We start from the raw sequence: 17,741 nt of genomic DNA on the forward strand, positions 1-17,741 counted from the left end.
TTGCTGCTCAGTTATTATTTTTGATGCTTAATTATTAATATTTTTGTCAGAATTCATTGATAGATGGAGAGTTTAAACGAACAAACTTTTCCTTGTTAACATTTTAAATGTCGTTTCTGTCACACATTTAATGTGTCTTTGCTGGAAAAGTGTTTATTTGTTGCTTTTCTTTTAAAATTAGTTAATTATTTTTAGTAGTGTATCATGCTTACAACAAAAATATTCTGCAGAAAAAAATATTTCCATCATAGTTGACGTTTCTTAAGCTTGTGTTTCTTAGAATGATTTCTGACGGATCATTTGACAATGAAGCCTGGAGTAATGATGCCGAAAACTCAGCTTTGCCTCACAGAAATAATTAACATTTCAATATATATTTAAAAATGATTTTGAATTGTAATAATATTTCGCAATTGTACTGTTTTTGCTGTTTTTTTGATCAAATAAATTCAGCCTGTGTGAACATAACTTTCAAAACAAAACAAAAAAAATCACAGTCATTCCAAACTTTTGACCGTTAGTGTAAATATAAAGTGTATTTAAATTAACCTTTTCCATATTTCATAGGGGCGGCGGAGAAGAGCTCCAAGCATGGAGCTGAGGATCGCACCCAGAATATCATCATGGTGTTAAAAGATCGCATGAAGATCCGTGAACGCAACAAGCCTGAGATATTCGAGTTGATTCAGGACGTGTTTGCAGTCATCAAGGCGACTCACGTGGCACACATGAAGCAGGTCAAGCAAAGCGTCCTAGACGGAACGTCCAAGTGGTCGGCAAAGATCAGCATCACCGGTAATGACCCACTTCGACTAGTACAAGTTTATTTCATATTGGTTATCTTAGTATGAACTCTGTTGTTTCTTCGCTCAGTATTATGTGCCCAGGGCCTGCAGGCAAAGGACAAGACCGGCTCCAGCGATCCTTATGTTACAGTGCAAGTAGGCAAGACCAAAAAACGAACCAAGACCATCTACGGCAACCTCAACCCTGTATGGGATGAGAGCTTCAATTTGTAAGTTGACAATTTTTTGGGATTCAAAACTCAATTAATATGTGTCCGATATATTTCGTTAAGGGTTAATGCTCATGGTGACACAAAAACATCTTACACAGTGAGTGTCACAACTCTTCCGATCGGATCAAAGTGCGCGTGTGGGATGAGGACGACGATATTAAGTCCAGAGTCAAGCAGAAGTTCAAACGGGAGTCTGATGATTTCCTCGGTCAGACCATCATCGAGGTTCGAACTCTGAGCGGAGAAATGGACGTCTGGTACAACCTGGGTGAGTGACCAAACCATATTTTTCTTCGGAAATATCAAAATGCATTAATAATATAAATGTAATGTTATATTTATGTTGCACACGGGTCAAGGAAGAAACTTGAGTCTATTTGCCACTGACCCTCAGGAGCCAGGACAAGGATTACAGAACCATTAGAGTGACGTATCATTAGATGTGCAGTCGTATATCATGTTTGTTTTAGGTTTCTGTGATCTATTTAATCGATTGGCATGACTTGTTTGCTTGGTTCCGCTCACTCTCTTGCTAACATAGCAAGCTTGTAAAATTGCCATTTCATGACACTACCTTGTAAAGAAGACGTTTAAAAGTTTTATCGCAAACTTGTATAGTAGCATTGGGATATAAAAAATTGATTAACTGAGGTTAGACATTTTGCTTTAAATTTTTCTTGCACTTCTAAAATCAACACTGGCTTGTTTGAATAAAAAAAAATTCTCCATATGATTTTCATATGATATTGTTTTCCTTATGGAATGTTTTTTTTTTTTTTTTTTTTTGCAATTATCGTACGATTTTCTTTTTTTCTTTTTTTTAAATGCAGTTTCTGTAGGATATTCTTAGCTTATGATTTTCATGATTATTTTTTTTTTTTTTTTTTTTTTTTTTTTACTGAGTCATATCTGATTCATATTACTGATTCAATGATTAAACTGTAGTTTCCTTTTTTTTCTGAATTCTCTATAATTTCTGTATAATTTTCTTTTTTGTGGGTTTCATAAATTGTTCTCTTTTTTATGATTTTCCTTTCCATATAAATTTTTTTTTGTTTACAATATTCAGACAGTTTTTTAATGTGATTTTCATATGATTATATTTTTTTGTAATTTTGTTTTTGTTGTAATTTTCTTCTTTTTTTTCAGGTGTTTTTTTTTGCCTCTTCTTTTATGGTTTTCGTACCACTTTCTTTTATCACACAGCTCTCTGCTATTTTCTTGCTTTTGTTTTTTTTTTTATTTTATCGACATAATTTTGCTTCCTTTCAGACAAGCGTACGGACAAGTCTGCTGTGTCTGGAGCCATTCGTATGCACATCAGTGTGGAGATCAAAGGAGAAGAAACCGTAGCTCCGTACCACGTCCAGTACACTTGCCTGCACGAGGTCAGTCTGACACTTTTTCATTCTCATTTTCCACCTACAATTGTTTATTAGCAAGCTTGAGTGCATAGTCCCTGATAGAGTATATCAAATTAGTCCTTAGCGAATTGATCCACTTTCCATCTCTCCGTAGAACCTTTTCCACTATCTAACGGACATCCAGAACAATGGGGTGGTGAAGATACCAGATGCCAAGGGTGATGATGCATGGAAGGTTTACTTTGAAGAGACGCCCCAAGAAATCGTTGATGAGTTTGCCATGCGTTATGGGGTGGAGTCCATTTACCAAGCCATGACGTATGATTCTCCTCACAGTTCTGCCATTGACGTTTTAGTTGTTTGCTCCTGTACTTAAGTACTTTTTGTACCTTCTTGTTTTTAGACACTTCGCCTGCTTATCATCAAAATACATGTGTCCTGGAGTGCCTGCGGTCATGAGCACCCTACTGGCCAACATCAACGCTTACTACGCTCACACAACCCAGGCCACTAACAATGTGTCCGCCTCTGACCGTTTCGCTGCCTCCAACTTTGGTGTGAGTGCTTGATTCAGCCTTTCAGGAAGATTTCAGCATCGAATGTGTGTGTGCTAGTAATTTAAGGTGGTTTCTTGTTTGCTTTTTGTAGAAAGAGCGATTTGTCAAGCTTCTGGACCAGCTTCACAACTCTCTGAGGATTGACCTTTCTATGTACAGGGTATTATGACTTTCTAGGGTTTCCTTGAGAAGTCACTTCTTTCCTTGCTTTTGTATGAAGGATCTTTCTTAACTAAAGTTAAATGGTGTTCGCCTGCAGGTGAGATTGTCGAATCAGACAAATGAGATTGATTAGTCCGATGTGACTACATATTAAAGCTTTAAGTTGTATTGAAAAGTCTAAAATATCTGAGGAAGAAGTGAGTATGATGGCAAAGAGGCACCCTTTCTTGTGCTTGTGTGTGTTCAGAATAATTTCCCAGCTAGCAGTCCTGAGAGGCTACAGGACCTCAAGTCTACTGTGGACCTGCTAACCAGCATCACATTCTTCAGGATGAAAGTTAGTTGTATCCTTGATGCTATTGACCGTGTAAATTTGACCTTTTTTTGTTTTGTTTTTTACTTAATATTTCTGGTATGAGTTTCTTTTTTGTGTCATTTTCATGTGGTTTTCTATATATATATATATATATATATATATTTTTTTTTTATTATTATTATTTTTTTTTTTTTGATGTATGATATAAAAAAAAAATTCCATACAATTTGTGCATAATTTTCTTTTCCAAATTGTTTTCTTTTCTTATGATTTTAGAAAATATTTTTCATGTGATTTTTCATATTATTAACCTTTTAATATTACTATTGTATTCTATAATAAATTTTATATATTTTCTGGGTTTTTTTTATGATTTTCTGACCGTTTTCTTGTCTCCTAATTTTAACTTTTATATGGTGTTCATTTTTCAATTTTCATACAGTTTTCTGTTTTCAGCACTTTCTTAAAATTATTATAATAATTTTTTCCATACAATTTCTTTTGGACAGTTTTTTTTTATTATTTCATACAATTTTCATACGATTATCTATGCTGTATAGTTTTCTTTTTTTATTATTTCTCTACATTAGTTTGTCTACATTTGCTTTGATTTTCTGCATGATTTTTAAAATTTTCATATAATCTTCATGTAATTTTTTTTCTGTGTTCTTCTATAATTATTTATACAATTTTCTTTTTCCTATGATTTCTTTTTTTTTCTTTTTTTTTTTATAATATTATTTCCGTACTACTTTTTTCACACAGTTTTCTGTGAATTTTTTTATTATTATTTTGCTGTAGAATTTGAAAGTTTACGTTGAGTATTATTTTTGTTTCATTGATTAAATTACCCATCTGAATGCACCATGAATCGTTCTTCTCTAGGTCCAGGAGCTTCAGAGTCCTCCTCGTGCCAGCCAGGTAGTGAAGGACTGTGTGAAGGCTTGCCTCAACTCTACCTACGAATACATTTTCAACAACTGCCACGAGCTGTATAGTCGAGAATACCAGACGGACCCGGTGAGTCCTGACACTTCCTGATCAACTCCAAAGCTCTCTCCCCCGGGAGCATCCAAGCCATTTTATCAGAGCAGTTCATCGTGCAGCTTTTGTTTGCGCTGCTTTGAAGATGTTACAGGCTTCCCTCATAAATATCAAACACTGTTCCTGTTGAATTAATCATCTAACCCTAATCTTGTTCCCCTAGAGTGCTTTGCATATTGATGTTTGTTTGTTTGTTTGCTGGCTGAAATAAGCCATTCCTGCGCATTAGTGGGGTAATTTCTTCCAGAGGTTTGGCAGATTATGAAAAGCCGTAGCATGCTTCAAGCTACCATTTCAAAATGAATTCATCTTGTGCAGAACAAAAAAGGAGAGGTTCCTCCTGAGGAACAAGGTCCAAGCATCAAGAATCTAGACTTCTGGTCTAAGCTAATCACCCTCATTGTCTCAATTATTGAAGAGGACAAGAACTCCTACACCCCCTGCCTTAACCAGTGAGTCCAGCATCATTTTATTTCACTTCATAATCCTGTTTAGGATCTTAATATGATGTATTCTGGTGCACACAGGTTTCCGCAGGAGCTCAATGTCGGAAAGATCAGCGCAGAGGTTATGTGGAACCTGTTTGCCCAGGATATGAAGTACGCAATGGAAGGCAAGTCTAATCTAAGAAGCTTTTCTTCATCTATCTAGCCTTTGCATTGATTGATTCTTTGTTTTGTAGACTAAGACTCCAGAACCTCATTAAAAAGTTTCAGCTGTAGGTCTGTGATGTTCATAACTTGACTGACAGAAAATGAGATACAATGAAAAAAGTTTGCCTGTTAGTTAGAAACACAAGCCTGGCAGGGTTTCCCATTGATAGCTACTTAAATTTCACACTTGGTGAAAAGTCGACATGTGGTGGAGTTCTTCTCGTCTGCTGATTCAGTAGGGGTTCTCCTCTCTGCGTAGATGTATTATGTGCCGTTATATCTTGAACTGTTTCATGAAGAGCCTTTGTCTTCACCTCATGGCATTCAGAGCATGAAAAGAACCGGCTGTGCAAGAGCGCAGATTACATGAACCTGCACTTCAAAGTAAAGTGGCTCTACAATGAATACTGCAAAGACCTGCCTTTCTTCAAGAGCCGAGTGCCTGAATATCCCACGTGAGTGACTCCCCAAACTCTTCCATCTCACACGCATATTATCCGAGTCATGCACACTTAAAATGTCACTGTGACCGTGGTATGATGGGTGATAGAGCTTTAGGTTGTGATGTTACTCTGCAGGTGGTTCGAGCCGTTTGTCATCCAGTGGTTGGATGAGAATGAGGAGGTGTCTCGGGACTTTTTGCACGGAGCCCTGGAGCGCGATAAGAAAGATGGGGTGAGATTTATCTCTCTTGCCTTTGGTTCATATCCTCAAGGCCATTAGATGCAGATACAACATATATATATATATATATATATATATATATATATATATATATATTTGTGTGTGTGTGTGGGTGTGTGGGTGTGTGTATGTATATAATAGAAAAGTAATTTAAATTTGTAAGAATTTATAAGAAAAGTTGAAAGCAAAATTGGAAATTCACTGTAAATCTATACTTACCATTTAGCTTACCAGCTGTAATAAATTACAGTAACAACAGACCTCCAGCCTGCAGCCAGACAATGTCAAAATTTGATGAATGAGTGCACTTCATAGCACCCCAGCATGTTCCTGAACCAATAAGCATGCTCTTTAGTTCATTACTTCCACTGAGTCCCCTTTGGGAACCTGCCACAGTCTCACCCCGACCCAATTATTTCCAGACGAAAGAGCTCACACCTGATGTCTGCTTACGCAGTCTCTCGCGCTTTCTATTCTAGAACTTTTTCCTGACTACACATCCAACTCTTTCTTTCCTACAGTATCAGCAAACTTCGGAGCACGCTCTCTTCTCCTGTTCGGTAGTGGACGTTTTCTCGCAGCTTAATCAGAGCTTCGAGATCATAAAGAAGCTGGAGTGTCCGGACCCACAGATCGTTGGACACTACATGAAGAGATTTGCCAAGGTCCTCAGCTGACAGCTTTTAATTTGTAATAGTTTGATGATCATTCCGTTAATAGATTTTGTAAATCTGTTAGCTTTAGCCAAAGGCACACTGTGAGAGTTTATTTCTGTCTTTTACGAATATTGCTTGTCAAATAATACGATGTAACATCAGTGAGTAAAAATCAAAAGCTTAGATAAGATTTTGGTCGCAAACTTTGGTTGGCGTGATCGTAACCTGCTGCAAACCAAAGTTGGTTTTGACCTAAAACTAAAGAAAAATTGACACCTGAAAATTGTCTCCGAAAAATCAAGTCCGCAAATTTCCTTCTTAGCGTGACCAAAATAGAATTGCAAAATAGTTTTTCTTAGCAAAATTGTTGTAAAAAGAGTTTGTACCTGTTTTCAGTATCAGATGAAGAAACGTTTTAGAAAACAGTTAGCTTAACAACAATAATATTTCCCTTCATGATCAATCTGTGAAACAGTTATGCATTTTCATTGAACTTGTTTAGACATGTTCTCTTTAACCCCACAGACCATTAGCAACGTTCTGCTCTCCTACGCGGACATTATCTCAAGAGACTTCCCCAACCACTGCACCAAGGAGAAAGTGGTAATAGTCTAAAAAGCCCTATGGAATCAGGTTTACATTTTTTAAAATAGTTGCTTAAATCCGGAATTTAACTCATTCAGTTTGTGTTCTCTTTTTCTTTGATTCTAGAATGCAAAGGATGGCGCTGTCAAAGTATGTACATCTGACATGGGTAGAATATACCATGCTGATATTTGGTGGGTTCAGTTAGACTTCTGTTGAATTGCGTGCATTTTAACAAAGTGTTTTTGCTTCCCACAGCCGTGCATCCTCATTAACAATATCCAACAGCTCAGGGTACAGCTTGAGAAGATGTTTGAGGCCATGGGTGGTAAAGATGTAAGTGAACCATAAATCTGCTTGCATTCTGGCTTAGCAAAGCCTTTTTGTGCAAAGATCTACAACGTTCTGCAAGCCTAATCAAGTTCTGGGGGTTTTGACCATTGCTTAACGTGCCTTTCAGTTGAATGTTGAAGCTAGCGACATCTTGAAAGAACTCCAGCTGAAGCTCAACAATGTTTTAGATGACCTTGCAAGGATCTTTGCCACCAGGTGAGATATCAAGAGATCAGGAAGAAGTTGCTTTTTTGTTCTATTTTTGGAGTAACATCTGTTCTCCGCCCCATAGTTTCCAGCCAAACATTGAAGAAAATGTCAAGCAGATGGGTGACATACTTAGCCAGGTGAAGGGGACGGGGAACGTACCAGCAAGTGCTTGCAGCAGCGTTGCCCAGGACGCCGACAACGTCCTCCAGCCCATCATGGACTTCCTTGACAGCAAGTAAGATGCCAGTCATTAGATTTAGACCATTTCTTGGAAATTTTACACCTCGACTTCACTTTGCACTTTTTCCTTGTCAGTCTCACACTGTTTGCCAAGATCTGTGAGAAGACAGTGTTGAAGCGAGTGCTGAAAGAGCTTTGGAAGTTGGTGATGAACACAATGGAGAAGACCATTGTTCTGCCGCCTTTGACTGACCAAACGGTAATGAGCTGGAAATAGAAATAATTGTATGTAAATTCCAAGATTGTTTACAGCATTGTATTTTCTGGTATGGATCATGAAGACACAGAACGACTGGAAATGTCTCTTCCCATTCCCAACAAAACATGTCCCTATCCCAAAATCCCAAAATCACTTTGGACAAAATACATTTTCCACTCTAAAAACATTGGGAGTGCACCATATCATTCAAGCACCTCTCAAGAATGCTCTCTGGTCCTGTAGTCACACATATTTCATGTATTTTAATCTTGACTAAAAAGTTTTATTTCTAGTTTTATTTAAGTGTATTTCTATATATTTGAATGCTAGTTCATTTTTGAGAGCATTTCTACAGGAACAGAGACAACTTACTGCTTTTATTATGTCTTGATATAACTGTTACTCTTTTTGTGTTTTTGTTTGTATTTGTTTATTTTGACAAAAGAGACCCATATCAGTTCTTGATGATATGCTTACTGCAAAAATACAAAATTGAATATGTAATTCCTTAAAAAATTTACATTTTGCTATTATTTACTTATCCCAATGTCGTTCCAAACCAGTATGACTATGCTTTAGAAGAGGTGTCCAATCCTGGTCTTGAAGGGCCAACATCCTGCAGAGTTTAGCTCAAACTTTTCCCAGAATACATTTCTGCTAGTTTCCCGAAGTCCTGAAGACCTTGATTACCTTGGTGCAGGTGTGTTTAATTGGGGTTGGAGCTTAACTCTGCAGGACAGTAGCCCAGCAGCCCTGGTCTGTGGAAACAAAAGGAGATGTTTTGAAGTTTGTTCATGCTGCTCTTTTTTTTTCTACAATAAAGACACAGTCACATTCCAAAAATGACATTTTAAAAGTGGATTTTAAATGCACTTGATTCCAAGTCTTTTGAAGCCTTTATGTAATGAATTAAAGCAAATTTAAGTTTTTATTCATTCGAAACACCAACTTTGAATATGCGGCAAAGAAAATGAGTTTTGAAAGCTACTGCAAATGGCGGGGTGGGACATTTTTTTTATTCTATAATGCCTTACAGTTTTGTCTGTTTCTCGCACAAACTGTTTAATTTACTTCAGAAGTCTTTAAATATAAGTGGTATGGAATACATTTATGTTACTTTATGTCCATTTCGTAGCTTGACATCCCCCGGTCCCCATCCACTTTCATTGTATGGAAAAGAGCAGCTTGAACATTCCTCCAAATTTCTCTTTTTGTGTTTCTTGGACGAAAGAACATCATACAGGTTTGGAATACGAGAAGGGAGAGATTTTTCATTTTGCCTAAATCATTCCTCCACACTGGGCCTGTTTCAGTCCCTCGGGCAATCACAGACCTTGGGACTTGTAAAATCATATCAGGCCTGAAGTCGGTCCTGTAGCCTGAATGTTAATGCTTCTTTTGATTTGATGTGGGGCTCTTTGTAGCTTCACTGACCCTTCTCTCTGGTTATTACATTCTCGCTCTCCCCCCGCTCCACTTCCACAGATGATAGTAAGTACCAGAGCACTTTTGTCTGTGCGTCTGTGTGTCCCACAGTCCGTCCATGCCGGGTGACCCCCTTCCAACCACCTCCTTCTGCTCTGTGTGGCTGCCAAGTCCTTTCCTGTTGTCCAATGCATCCTCATTCGTCTGTCCATCTTTCTCTACTTCTCCCGCTGTCTCTTTCTTCTCTTCTCCATCCATTTTCTCTCCTTTGCCTGGTCACCTCAGTGGTCTGTATACCTGAGGTGGCTGCAGCATGGTGCATTTCCTAATTGACTTGGACTAGGCCCTTTTTTGCCCCAACAAAACTTCCAATCTGATGTCCACCCCACATCTGACTGCCAGCCCCTTCCTCTTCTCATTTTCCTGGAAGCGATGCACTTTCGCTTCCAGTCCGTGGTAGGTCAGTTTTCTGGGTGACGTTAACTGGTTTCAGGTGATCCACCCTCCCTGTGTTACCTGTTTGAAACCTCTCCTGTGTGGGTTGTTGCTTGCATCTGATCTCCACCAACTCCTGAGCCTCTCTTTTTTTAGTCTCTGTAGACATTATTATATAAATCTGTCCTGGTATTTGGTTTTTGCGTGTTGATGTACCAAAATTGGTCTGATGGAATGCAGAGGTCTCATACTAATGTGTGTTTCGGGATAGTATTTTTGTGTTTTTTTCTCCTTTTCTCAGACTTGACTTGAATTATTATTTTCTTTTTCATGTATTTTAACAATATAGTCTATCCGTCTGTTAACGGTTATTTTGCGGTGCCTTTTTATGTGATGTTACAATCCATTAGCTCCCCTTTGAAGATATTTTCATCATTTTGTTTTCTGAATTGCCTTGTAAGGATTTCATAGTTTTGATATTTATTATTTGATTAGGTCCCTTAGATTACAAAGAATACCATTAAAAAAATCTGAATTTAATATTAATTAACAGAATGAATTTTAACTACTTTAAAGGGGAAGTTCATTCCAAAATGAAAATCTGTTATCATTTATTCAATCTGTCATCCATATAGAAATTCGTCCTATCTGCTCAGCTCTTAAATCTCATTCATATTTGCGTATTATCAAATATGGCACGTCAAAATTGTGTTGCACCAGTTTTAACGTCAATTAAGTGATGGTGGTGGAAAATATGTTGTTTCTATTATATTACATCATTTTGTTCCTACTCACTATAGCACTATACTTTTATGGCAAGGTACTGTATGTTTAATAAATAAATAGTAAATAAATGTCAATAATTTATTTAAATCCGTTTCTTTCTGTAGTGTAATCTTATTTTTCTTTATTTATTTTAGTATTTTTTTTTTTACAGTTTTTCTCTAAACCTTTACACTAACCAATTTACGCAGACATTTTGAAAACTGAATTAAGTAAAACATCTTTTAGCCAACACAATTTTTATGCCCGTTCAATTTTAGGGCAGCGTGAACATTCTGTAAACCATTTCCTTTTGTGTTCCACAGAAGGGGGAAAAAATTAATCAAGTTCAAATCAAAATGAGGGTGTGTAAATAATGGCAGAATTTTTCATTTTTGGGTGAACTGTGTATTTAACAACAGACAGAAAAAATGTTTTTCTATTATTTTCTACTTTTTCGTCCTTTCATGAACTTCAGATTTGACAGATGATGTGATAGACCCTGTCAGATACTGGATAATGGACACTGTCAGCCTATTAAAAAGCACCAAGACCTGTTCTCAAGTTAATTACACTGTCCTCTCTTCACAGGGCAGGGTGAAGCTTGCTTGTCACAGTGATGTAAGGACTGAATCCCCATTTAGCTCAATGTGTCCTGTCTCTTTCTCTCTCTCTCTTTCTCTCTCATTCTTAATGTCTTCTTTGTGTGACTTGGGTCCCCCTGTTGAAACAAACCGGTGGAAGCAGTGTTTTTTTTTACCCCTCGTTTTCAATGCAGTTGTTGGTTACCCTATAGACTCACACCTATGTGCCCATTTAAAACCTCACATAGTTCATTACAGGTGCTCGGACATACCAGGTTAAATAATGCATGGATGACAGTCGCTTCAGACTTTGATATCAACGCTTGTCTAAACTATGTCAGAAATACAGGACTATTTCTGTATACTAATGATTTAATTTTCCAAGGAGGTCTACATTGCACACATTTGTATAATTTTATAATGGTATAATAAGGTGCACAAGCCTTGTTCACTTAGTGATATATCCAAAAATGAGAGTATCGTCCAGTCGTAGAGATACTAGATATATCACCAGAGTGGTGTTGTTTGGGCTGTGGACCTACTGGCTTTTGTAAACCTTTCAACTCTTGTCTCTGTCTTCTGTTCGTAGCTAGTTTACTGTCTCATGTTGCACTAACAGTTGTGTGTGGATGCGTGGCTGTGCGCGACAGTGTTTGGGGTGGCGGGGCACGCTGGGATTGTGCGAGTGCGTGTCTGATGTTTGAGACTGTCTGGATCTTACTTCTGTGATGTGGCATTTCTGTCTACAACTTTGTCGAACTCTGACCTGTCTAATGCCTTCTCTTCTATACTCTTTCTTTTTCTCGCGTCCTCCATTTTTTCCTCTTCTTCCTCCAGGGCACTCAACTTATATTCAACGCAGCCAAGGAACTCGGTCAGCTCTCCAAGTTGAAGGTATGGAAGTTTATTACAAAAAGAAAAAGATGCTAGCTCGTTTTAAATGATTACCAGTATTTTGTTTTGTTTTGATCTTTTTCAAAATGACTTTTTGAATTGTGTATATTTTTTGTAGTATTCGTACTCTATCAGTTTAATCAAAAAACTCAACCCTGCATTATTATTAAACAAAAAACAACATAAGTTTTTTTTTCTCTGAATTTTTCAGCGTTTTTTGACATGAGATGACATATGATTATGTTAACTCAGGGTTAAATGAACCTGGATTATCAATTTTAAATAAATACTTGTAGCGACAGAAATGACACAAAAATTTGTCATCTTCTCATCCTTATGTCATTAATTTTTTTTATTATTTTTTTATTTTTTTGAAAATATGAAAGAAGTGACATAATGTAGGATAATCTAGGATTACTTTAACTCAGGGTTAAATGAACCTGGATTAAAAATTTAAATTGTGAAAATATTGTATTTTGTTCTTATAAAATTTTGTCCTTTTTGTAGGAGCACATGGTTCGTGAGGAGGCCAAGGCACTGTCCCCTAAACAGTGTGCAGTGATTGAGTTAGCACTGGATACTATAAAGGTGGGTTCAAGAGCTGAAAGTCAATGTAAAAACTGTATTTTCCACTGGTTCGTGACAACACAGTATCGTGCTTTAAATAGTGGGTTGTTAATTGTAGTGGAAGTATGACTTTTATTTTATTTTATTAAGTTGCGTTCTACACTAGAATTTAAATCATTTTCTTTTTAAAATTCTCTTCATTCTGTTACATAAGGATATGTGTTCAATTTGCACTACATACAGCACTATCCTTCCCTGTAATATCAAATTTACGCTCCCAGTCAAACTTTTGCCCTTTATCACATTCGGTGGATTGTATTTGCACCTTGGGATATAGAGCACAATATAATATAGACTTTTTTGGTGTAAAAAATGTTCTTCTATCCCAGATTAATAAGCAGAGAGAACTATAAGAAGTCATTCGCAGGTTGTTTTCAGGGTATCAACATGAAATAAATCAACTGTAGCTTTGTAGCGCTATCACAGCATTGATTTTATTTGTTTGAGCATCCCCATCAGCCAGACACATCAACATTGTCTCAAGTAATATCTTCTGTCTTTTGGTTTCTTAGCAATATTTCCATGCTGGAGGTGTGGGCCTGAAAAAGACGTTCCTGGAGAAAAGTCCAGACCTGCAGTCTCTGCACTACGCTTTGTCCCTCTACACTCAGGCCACCGACAAACTCATCAAGACCTTCGTTCAGTCCCAGAATACACAGGGTAAGGCTCTTCCACACATCTTGCTGTCTTTAAATATCAATGACTTAATCCTCCACCTTGGCAGAATGTCAATTATGAAATGATATATGCAATGGGTCCAAAAGTCCACATTCACAATAGTTTTTTTGTTGTTGTTGTTTTATTTGCATCGCATTATATTACCAGCATAAGAATGTAAATAACTAAATGTGTAATGTATAATGTATATATATATATAAAAAAAATTATTTTTTATATAATTATGTATATTTTAGGTAAAAAAAATACATTACATTGCTTAATTAAAAAAAAAAAAATCCTAACCATATGGTAAGTACAACGAATAATATTGTTAATTAATAATACTTAGTTCTATATATCAAATTGTTAATTGTTATTTAAAAACATTAGTCTATGTACTTCAGACAAAACACACACACACATATATATATTTTTTGTTTTTTTTTTGTTTTTTTTTTTGTTTTTTGTTTGGTTGTTTGGTTAATCTCCATCTTTCTTTCTATCCCTCGGGCACTTTAGGAATTCTGACACATTTTAGGTCGAAAAGCCCCCGGCAGACACATTTTAATAGATAATCATTTAAAATGTAATTAGGGTAAATGTCACGGCTTCATTTATGTATTTAAACACATATGAAAGCAAGTGTGTGTGCAAATGGGGATGTGTTTGTGTAAATAGCCACAGTAGCTTGAAGATACAGTTCCTTTTTTTTCGTTATAGACTGTTAACATTTGATGCGCTTGTTGGGCTTGCTTGCTTTCTTTTTGACTATGTGCTTTCAATCTCTCTGTATTTTTTCTGCATCCTCTCCTTCTCTTTCACCAGTTCATGGAGGGAAGGGGGTAAGGTTTACCCATAGTGAAGACGTGTACCCAGAGAAGGGTACGTTCACTTGGGTCCCTGTGCCCTTAACGATGAAGAACCAATCAGTTATCCACCCGAATCAGATCATGCACCTCCCATTCCAACGGGCCAATCGCATGCCCCACGACCACCCATATGTTCCCACAGAAAGGGCTTTGCATGTATGAGTACCTGGGAAGAACATGCTGTATGTTCGCATACATTGGTCTGAAATGTATCTCGATGCTACAGCAGCAAGAAATCCCAGGATGAAGTGTGTTTTGAATGGCAGTGAATGAGGAATGTACACACTTCTTCACGAGTGAGAGGCGCATGTGTGCCCTGCGGATGCCGAGTCACAAGTGTCAATGAGCGAGTGAGAGACCGTGACAAAATGTTGCTTTCCGAGCGCTGAACCATGTTGTCGAATGAAGATGTGACATTAATTGCGACTGACTCAGCTTGTCCGCAGGCAGGGTCTGTTCTGCTGCTCAGCGTGATCTCCCCTCACGACCACGCAACGTGGTTTCCCTCCCTTCAGTCTCTTCCCTAGGCTGAGTCAAGACAGCTCTCCCTCAGCCAATCAGAATTTGCTTCTGGGGTCAGGTGATGTGCTCTTTGTCAATGTACATCAGTTCCGAAAGCCCTAGATTGGCATTTAAGGGCCCCATAAAAAGTCACATGATTTAATAGTTTCTTAAATGTTGCTCTGCGCAAGTCAAATTAGTGTTTACTTTATTTGCTTATTCGGTTAAAGATGGCTTATTTTCAGAAACACCAGCGCTTTTGATAAGGGTTTGATGATTGGAAGATTTTTTTTTTTTTATTATTATTTTACGTTTGCTTAATTATTCTAATTAAAGATTATTTTATTACTGTTTTGTGACTTTTGTGTTGAAGTATGACCCGGTCATTTCTTGAGGGGTCTCGTGACGTTTACCCAGATGCTCTTTGGTTAAGATTAATCATAAAGCGCTACGTCAAAAGCCGTCAGCGTTAGCGTTAGCGTGCCAGTGTTCAAGCCTTTGTCAAATCTCTGCTTGCTCAGATGGTTCTGCTCTGAGGAAACTGCATTATCAGCCTGTTTTTCTGACAAGCGAATACATATATCAGATGCCGAAAGCAAGGAATCCATTTGTTTTTTTATTATTATTTGACTGCAGCTGACCTAGATTGGGTGGAAAGATTTAGACGTTTAATTCACATTTAGTTATTCGTTGGTGGCATCATCACTCAAAGGTATTTGAAGAAATAGTGCATACAATAGGTTTGTGAATATCATCATAACTTAGGCCAAAGAACTTGGCACTTTCCGTGAGTGGGATTGGATATGTGTGGGAATGGAAGTGATTTTCTGCATGTTCCTGCCTGCATTTAAAACCAAGTGAAGGACAATATCAGATGTTCTCCTTGTCTTCTTCTTCCTGTTAATGACTAGACCAATAGGACTGCTCTCTTCCTCCCCATCATGGTTGTATAAACCCGTCATGAAACACCAGAAATGAAGTGTGACCACACAGCATGTGTGTAAATGGTACACTCATGATAATCTGAGGGAACACACTTTGTATCGTAAAAACCTTGTTGCAAAAGAATTCTGTGAGACATTACTTTATTTTGGTTGTCTGTGTATTCTGAGCTAATTTCATTGATTATTTTTATGTAGACATAAATTTACTAGCTAGCTAGCTAGCTGTAAAAATATGTTAGTGCTGTACACAGACACTGGAATAAAGGGTACCCAATTTGTGCCTGAACAAGTCTCACAAATTCATATTTAAAGATGTGTTGCAGGTGTAACTTGTTCAATCATTTTCAGAGCTTATTTGAATCCAGTACTATTTGATTTATAAAAGTCCACAAATGTATCACCCCAGTTAAGTAAAGACAAATTTGTTCAGCTCAATGTTTTTTGAATTGTGTATATAAGCCATTATGGAAATTAGCATCTTGATTATATTCCCTATTGGCTAATTAAAAATTCTGTGCAAATGAAATTCACATTTAAACTCAATCAATATAATGATAGGCTCTGAATTTGTATTTAATAAGTGCTCCGACATGGAAGACCAACTTGAAAATCGTATTAATGATCTTTTAAGCCAGGTTCAACACCATTAAGCTGTTTAAACGATTTTGCCATCCAATCAGTTTAAAGCATACATTGCCTCTGTATGACTCTGCGGGAACTGAATTCATAAAGGAAGTGCCCGGAAGGTCCATTGAGTCATACTGATGCAAAGTATTCTGCCAGGCCGGATATGGAGTGTTGACTTATCTCGTCTTGTCTGCAGGTACTGGTGTTGATGATGCAGTTGGAGAAGTGTCTATCCATGTGGAGATCTTCACTCATCCAAATACTGGAGAGCACAAAGTCACAGTGAAGGGTATTGTTTCATATTGTTTCTTGATGTTCAGTTAAAGCTTGTTGTTTGCGTTCCTCCTTGAGTTAAAACTTGGGCGAAACTCACTGGTGGAATTCTTTGGAGAACCTCTAGGCATTGTTTCGAAGGGGCCTCAGTGTCCTTGCTTTACAATGGGGTACATGGAGGAACTACTGATGTCTTTAAAGTTCTTCCAAGAATCCAAGAGTCACAAGGACTGGATTTGAGAACCGTTGGTTTAGTTGTTCTTTTAGTGTGCCAAACTTCCCTCAAGTAACTTAATTTTTGCAATGTAACAGGAATTTCAAGGTTAGCCAGTGAAAATGTATATGAGATACTATTTTGGTTCCTTAAATCAGAACCTTGTGGAAAACCTTGTCAAGACTGAACTCTTGTCAAGAGCCTAAAACCTTTTTACAATGTAATGGAGTTACTTGAAAACCAATTAAAAAAAGTTGTGTTCTTATGTGTTCCATTTTGTAAGTTCCTTCGAGAACTTCCCTATTTAAAAGGGTGTCTAGAGGTTCTCCAAGTATTTGCCAATCTACGTGTACCAATCTAATGAACCTCAAATGGTCCCTCGCGTAGTTTAATTTTTTTGCCATGTAATGGGAAGAATATCAAGGGGAGCCTACACTGTAAAAACAAAAAATGTATGTGAGGCTCCATATTGGGTCCTTAGATCACTCCACTGGCAGAACCCTCTTGAAAAGGTCTAGAAACCCTTGTCAGGTGCCTCAAAACCTTTCCAACATGAGAAGAAACACTCTTTAGAGTTCTTGCTTGTACTTATGGGCTCTATTTTGCAGAACATCCGAAAGGGTGCCTAGAGGCTCTCAAGTAATGTACTTCTTAAAAAACGTGTAAAAAGTCATAATATGTACCCTGAATAGGGGTGTGCCGGTTTCAGAATTGGTGATGACGGTTATGACGTGAGTCAAATGTGACGGTTCATAACATAACCGTCGGGGGGGGGTGGGGGGGTGGCGGATAGCGTGTTTCATTTTGTTTCATATTGTCTCGCCACCATGCTAGTGGATCTGCCGTAGAGTCAATTGGTTGATCTTGGAGATAGCGGGTTAACTCCGTTTCAGCGCGCGCTCTGA

General features: G+C 37.5%; 1 protein-coding gene across 1 annotated transcript in view; it reads left to right on the plus strand.

Annotated features, from left to right (window-relative positions):
- Positions 1-17,741, plus strand: part of LOC127943402 (protein unc-13 homolog A-like) — a 38,041-nt gene that overhangs the window by 16,480 nt on the left and 3,820 nt on the right. Inside the window, exons 17-41 of the mRNA XM_052539870.1 lie at positions 568-795; positions 874-1,015; positions 1,117-1,286; positions 2,291-2,406; positions 2,537-2,700; positions 2,786-2,939; positions 3,031-3,099; positions 3,349-3,438; positions 4,303-4,437; positions 4,780-4,913; positions 4,989-5,074; positions 5,443-5,569; positions 5,693-5,789; positions 6,320-6,463; positions 6,980-7,057; positions 7,166-7,189; positions 7,298-7,375; positions 7,500-7,588; positions 7,665-7,817; positions 7,898-8,021; positions 12,065-12,121; positions 12,629-12,709; positions 13,261-13,408; positions 14,234-14,290; positions 16,546-16,638. Coding sequence (XP_052395830.1) covers positions 568-795; positions 874-1,015; positions 1,117-1,286; positions 2,291-2,406; positions 2,537-2,700; positions 2,786-2,939; positions 3,031-3,099; positions 3,349-3,438; positions 4,303-4,437; positions 4,780-4,913; positions 4,989-5,074; positions 5,443-5,569; positions 5,693-5,789; positions 6,320-6,463; positions 6,980-7,057; positions 7,166-7,189; positions 7,298-7,375; positions 7,500-7,588; positions 7,665-7,817; positions 7,898-8,021; positions 12,065-12,121; positions 12,629-12,709; positions 13,261-13,408; positions 14,234-14,290; positions 16,546-16,638 — 2,838 coding nt within the window. The remainder of the gene's footprint in view (positions 1-567; positions 796-873; positions 1,016-1,116; positions 1,287-2,290; positions 2,407-2,536; positions 2,701-2,785; positions 2,940-3,030; positions 3,100-3,348; positions 3,439-4,302; positions 4,438-4,779; positions 4,914-4,988; positions 5,075-5,442; positions 5,570-5,692; positions 5,790-6,319; positions 6,464-6,979; positions 7,058-7,165; positions 7,190-7,297; positions 7,376-7,499; positions 7,589-7,664; positions 7,818-7,897; positions 8,022-12,064; positions 12,122-12,628; positions 12,710-13,260; positions 13,409-14,233; positions 14,291-16,545; positions 16,639-17,741) is intronic.

Source organism: Carassius gibelio, chromosome A22, assembly GCF_023724105.1.
Source record: "Carassius gibelio isolate Cgi1373 ecotype wild population from Czech Republic chromosome A22, carGib1.2-hapl.c, whole genome shotgun sequence".
NCBI lineage: Eukaryota > Metazoa > Chordata > Actinopteri > Cypriniformes > Cyprinidae > Carassius > Carassius gibelio.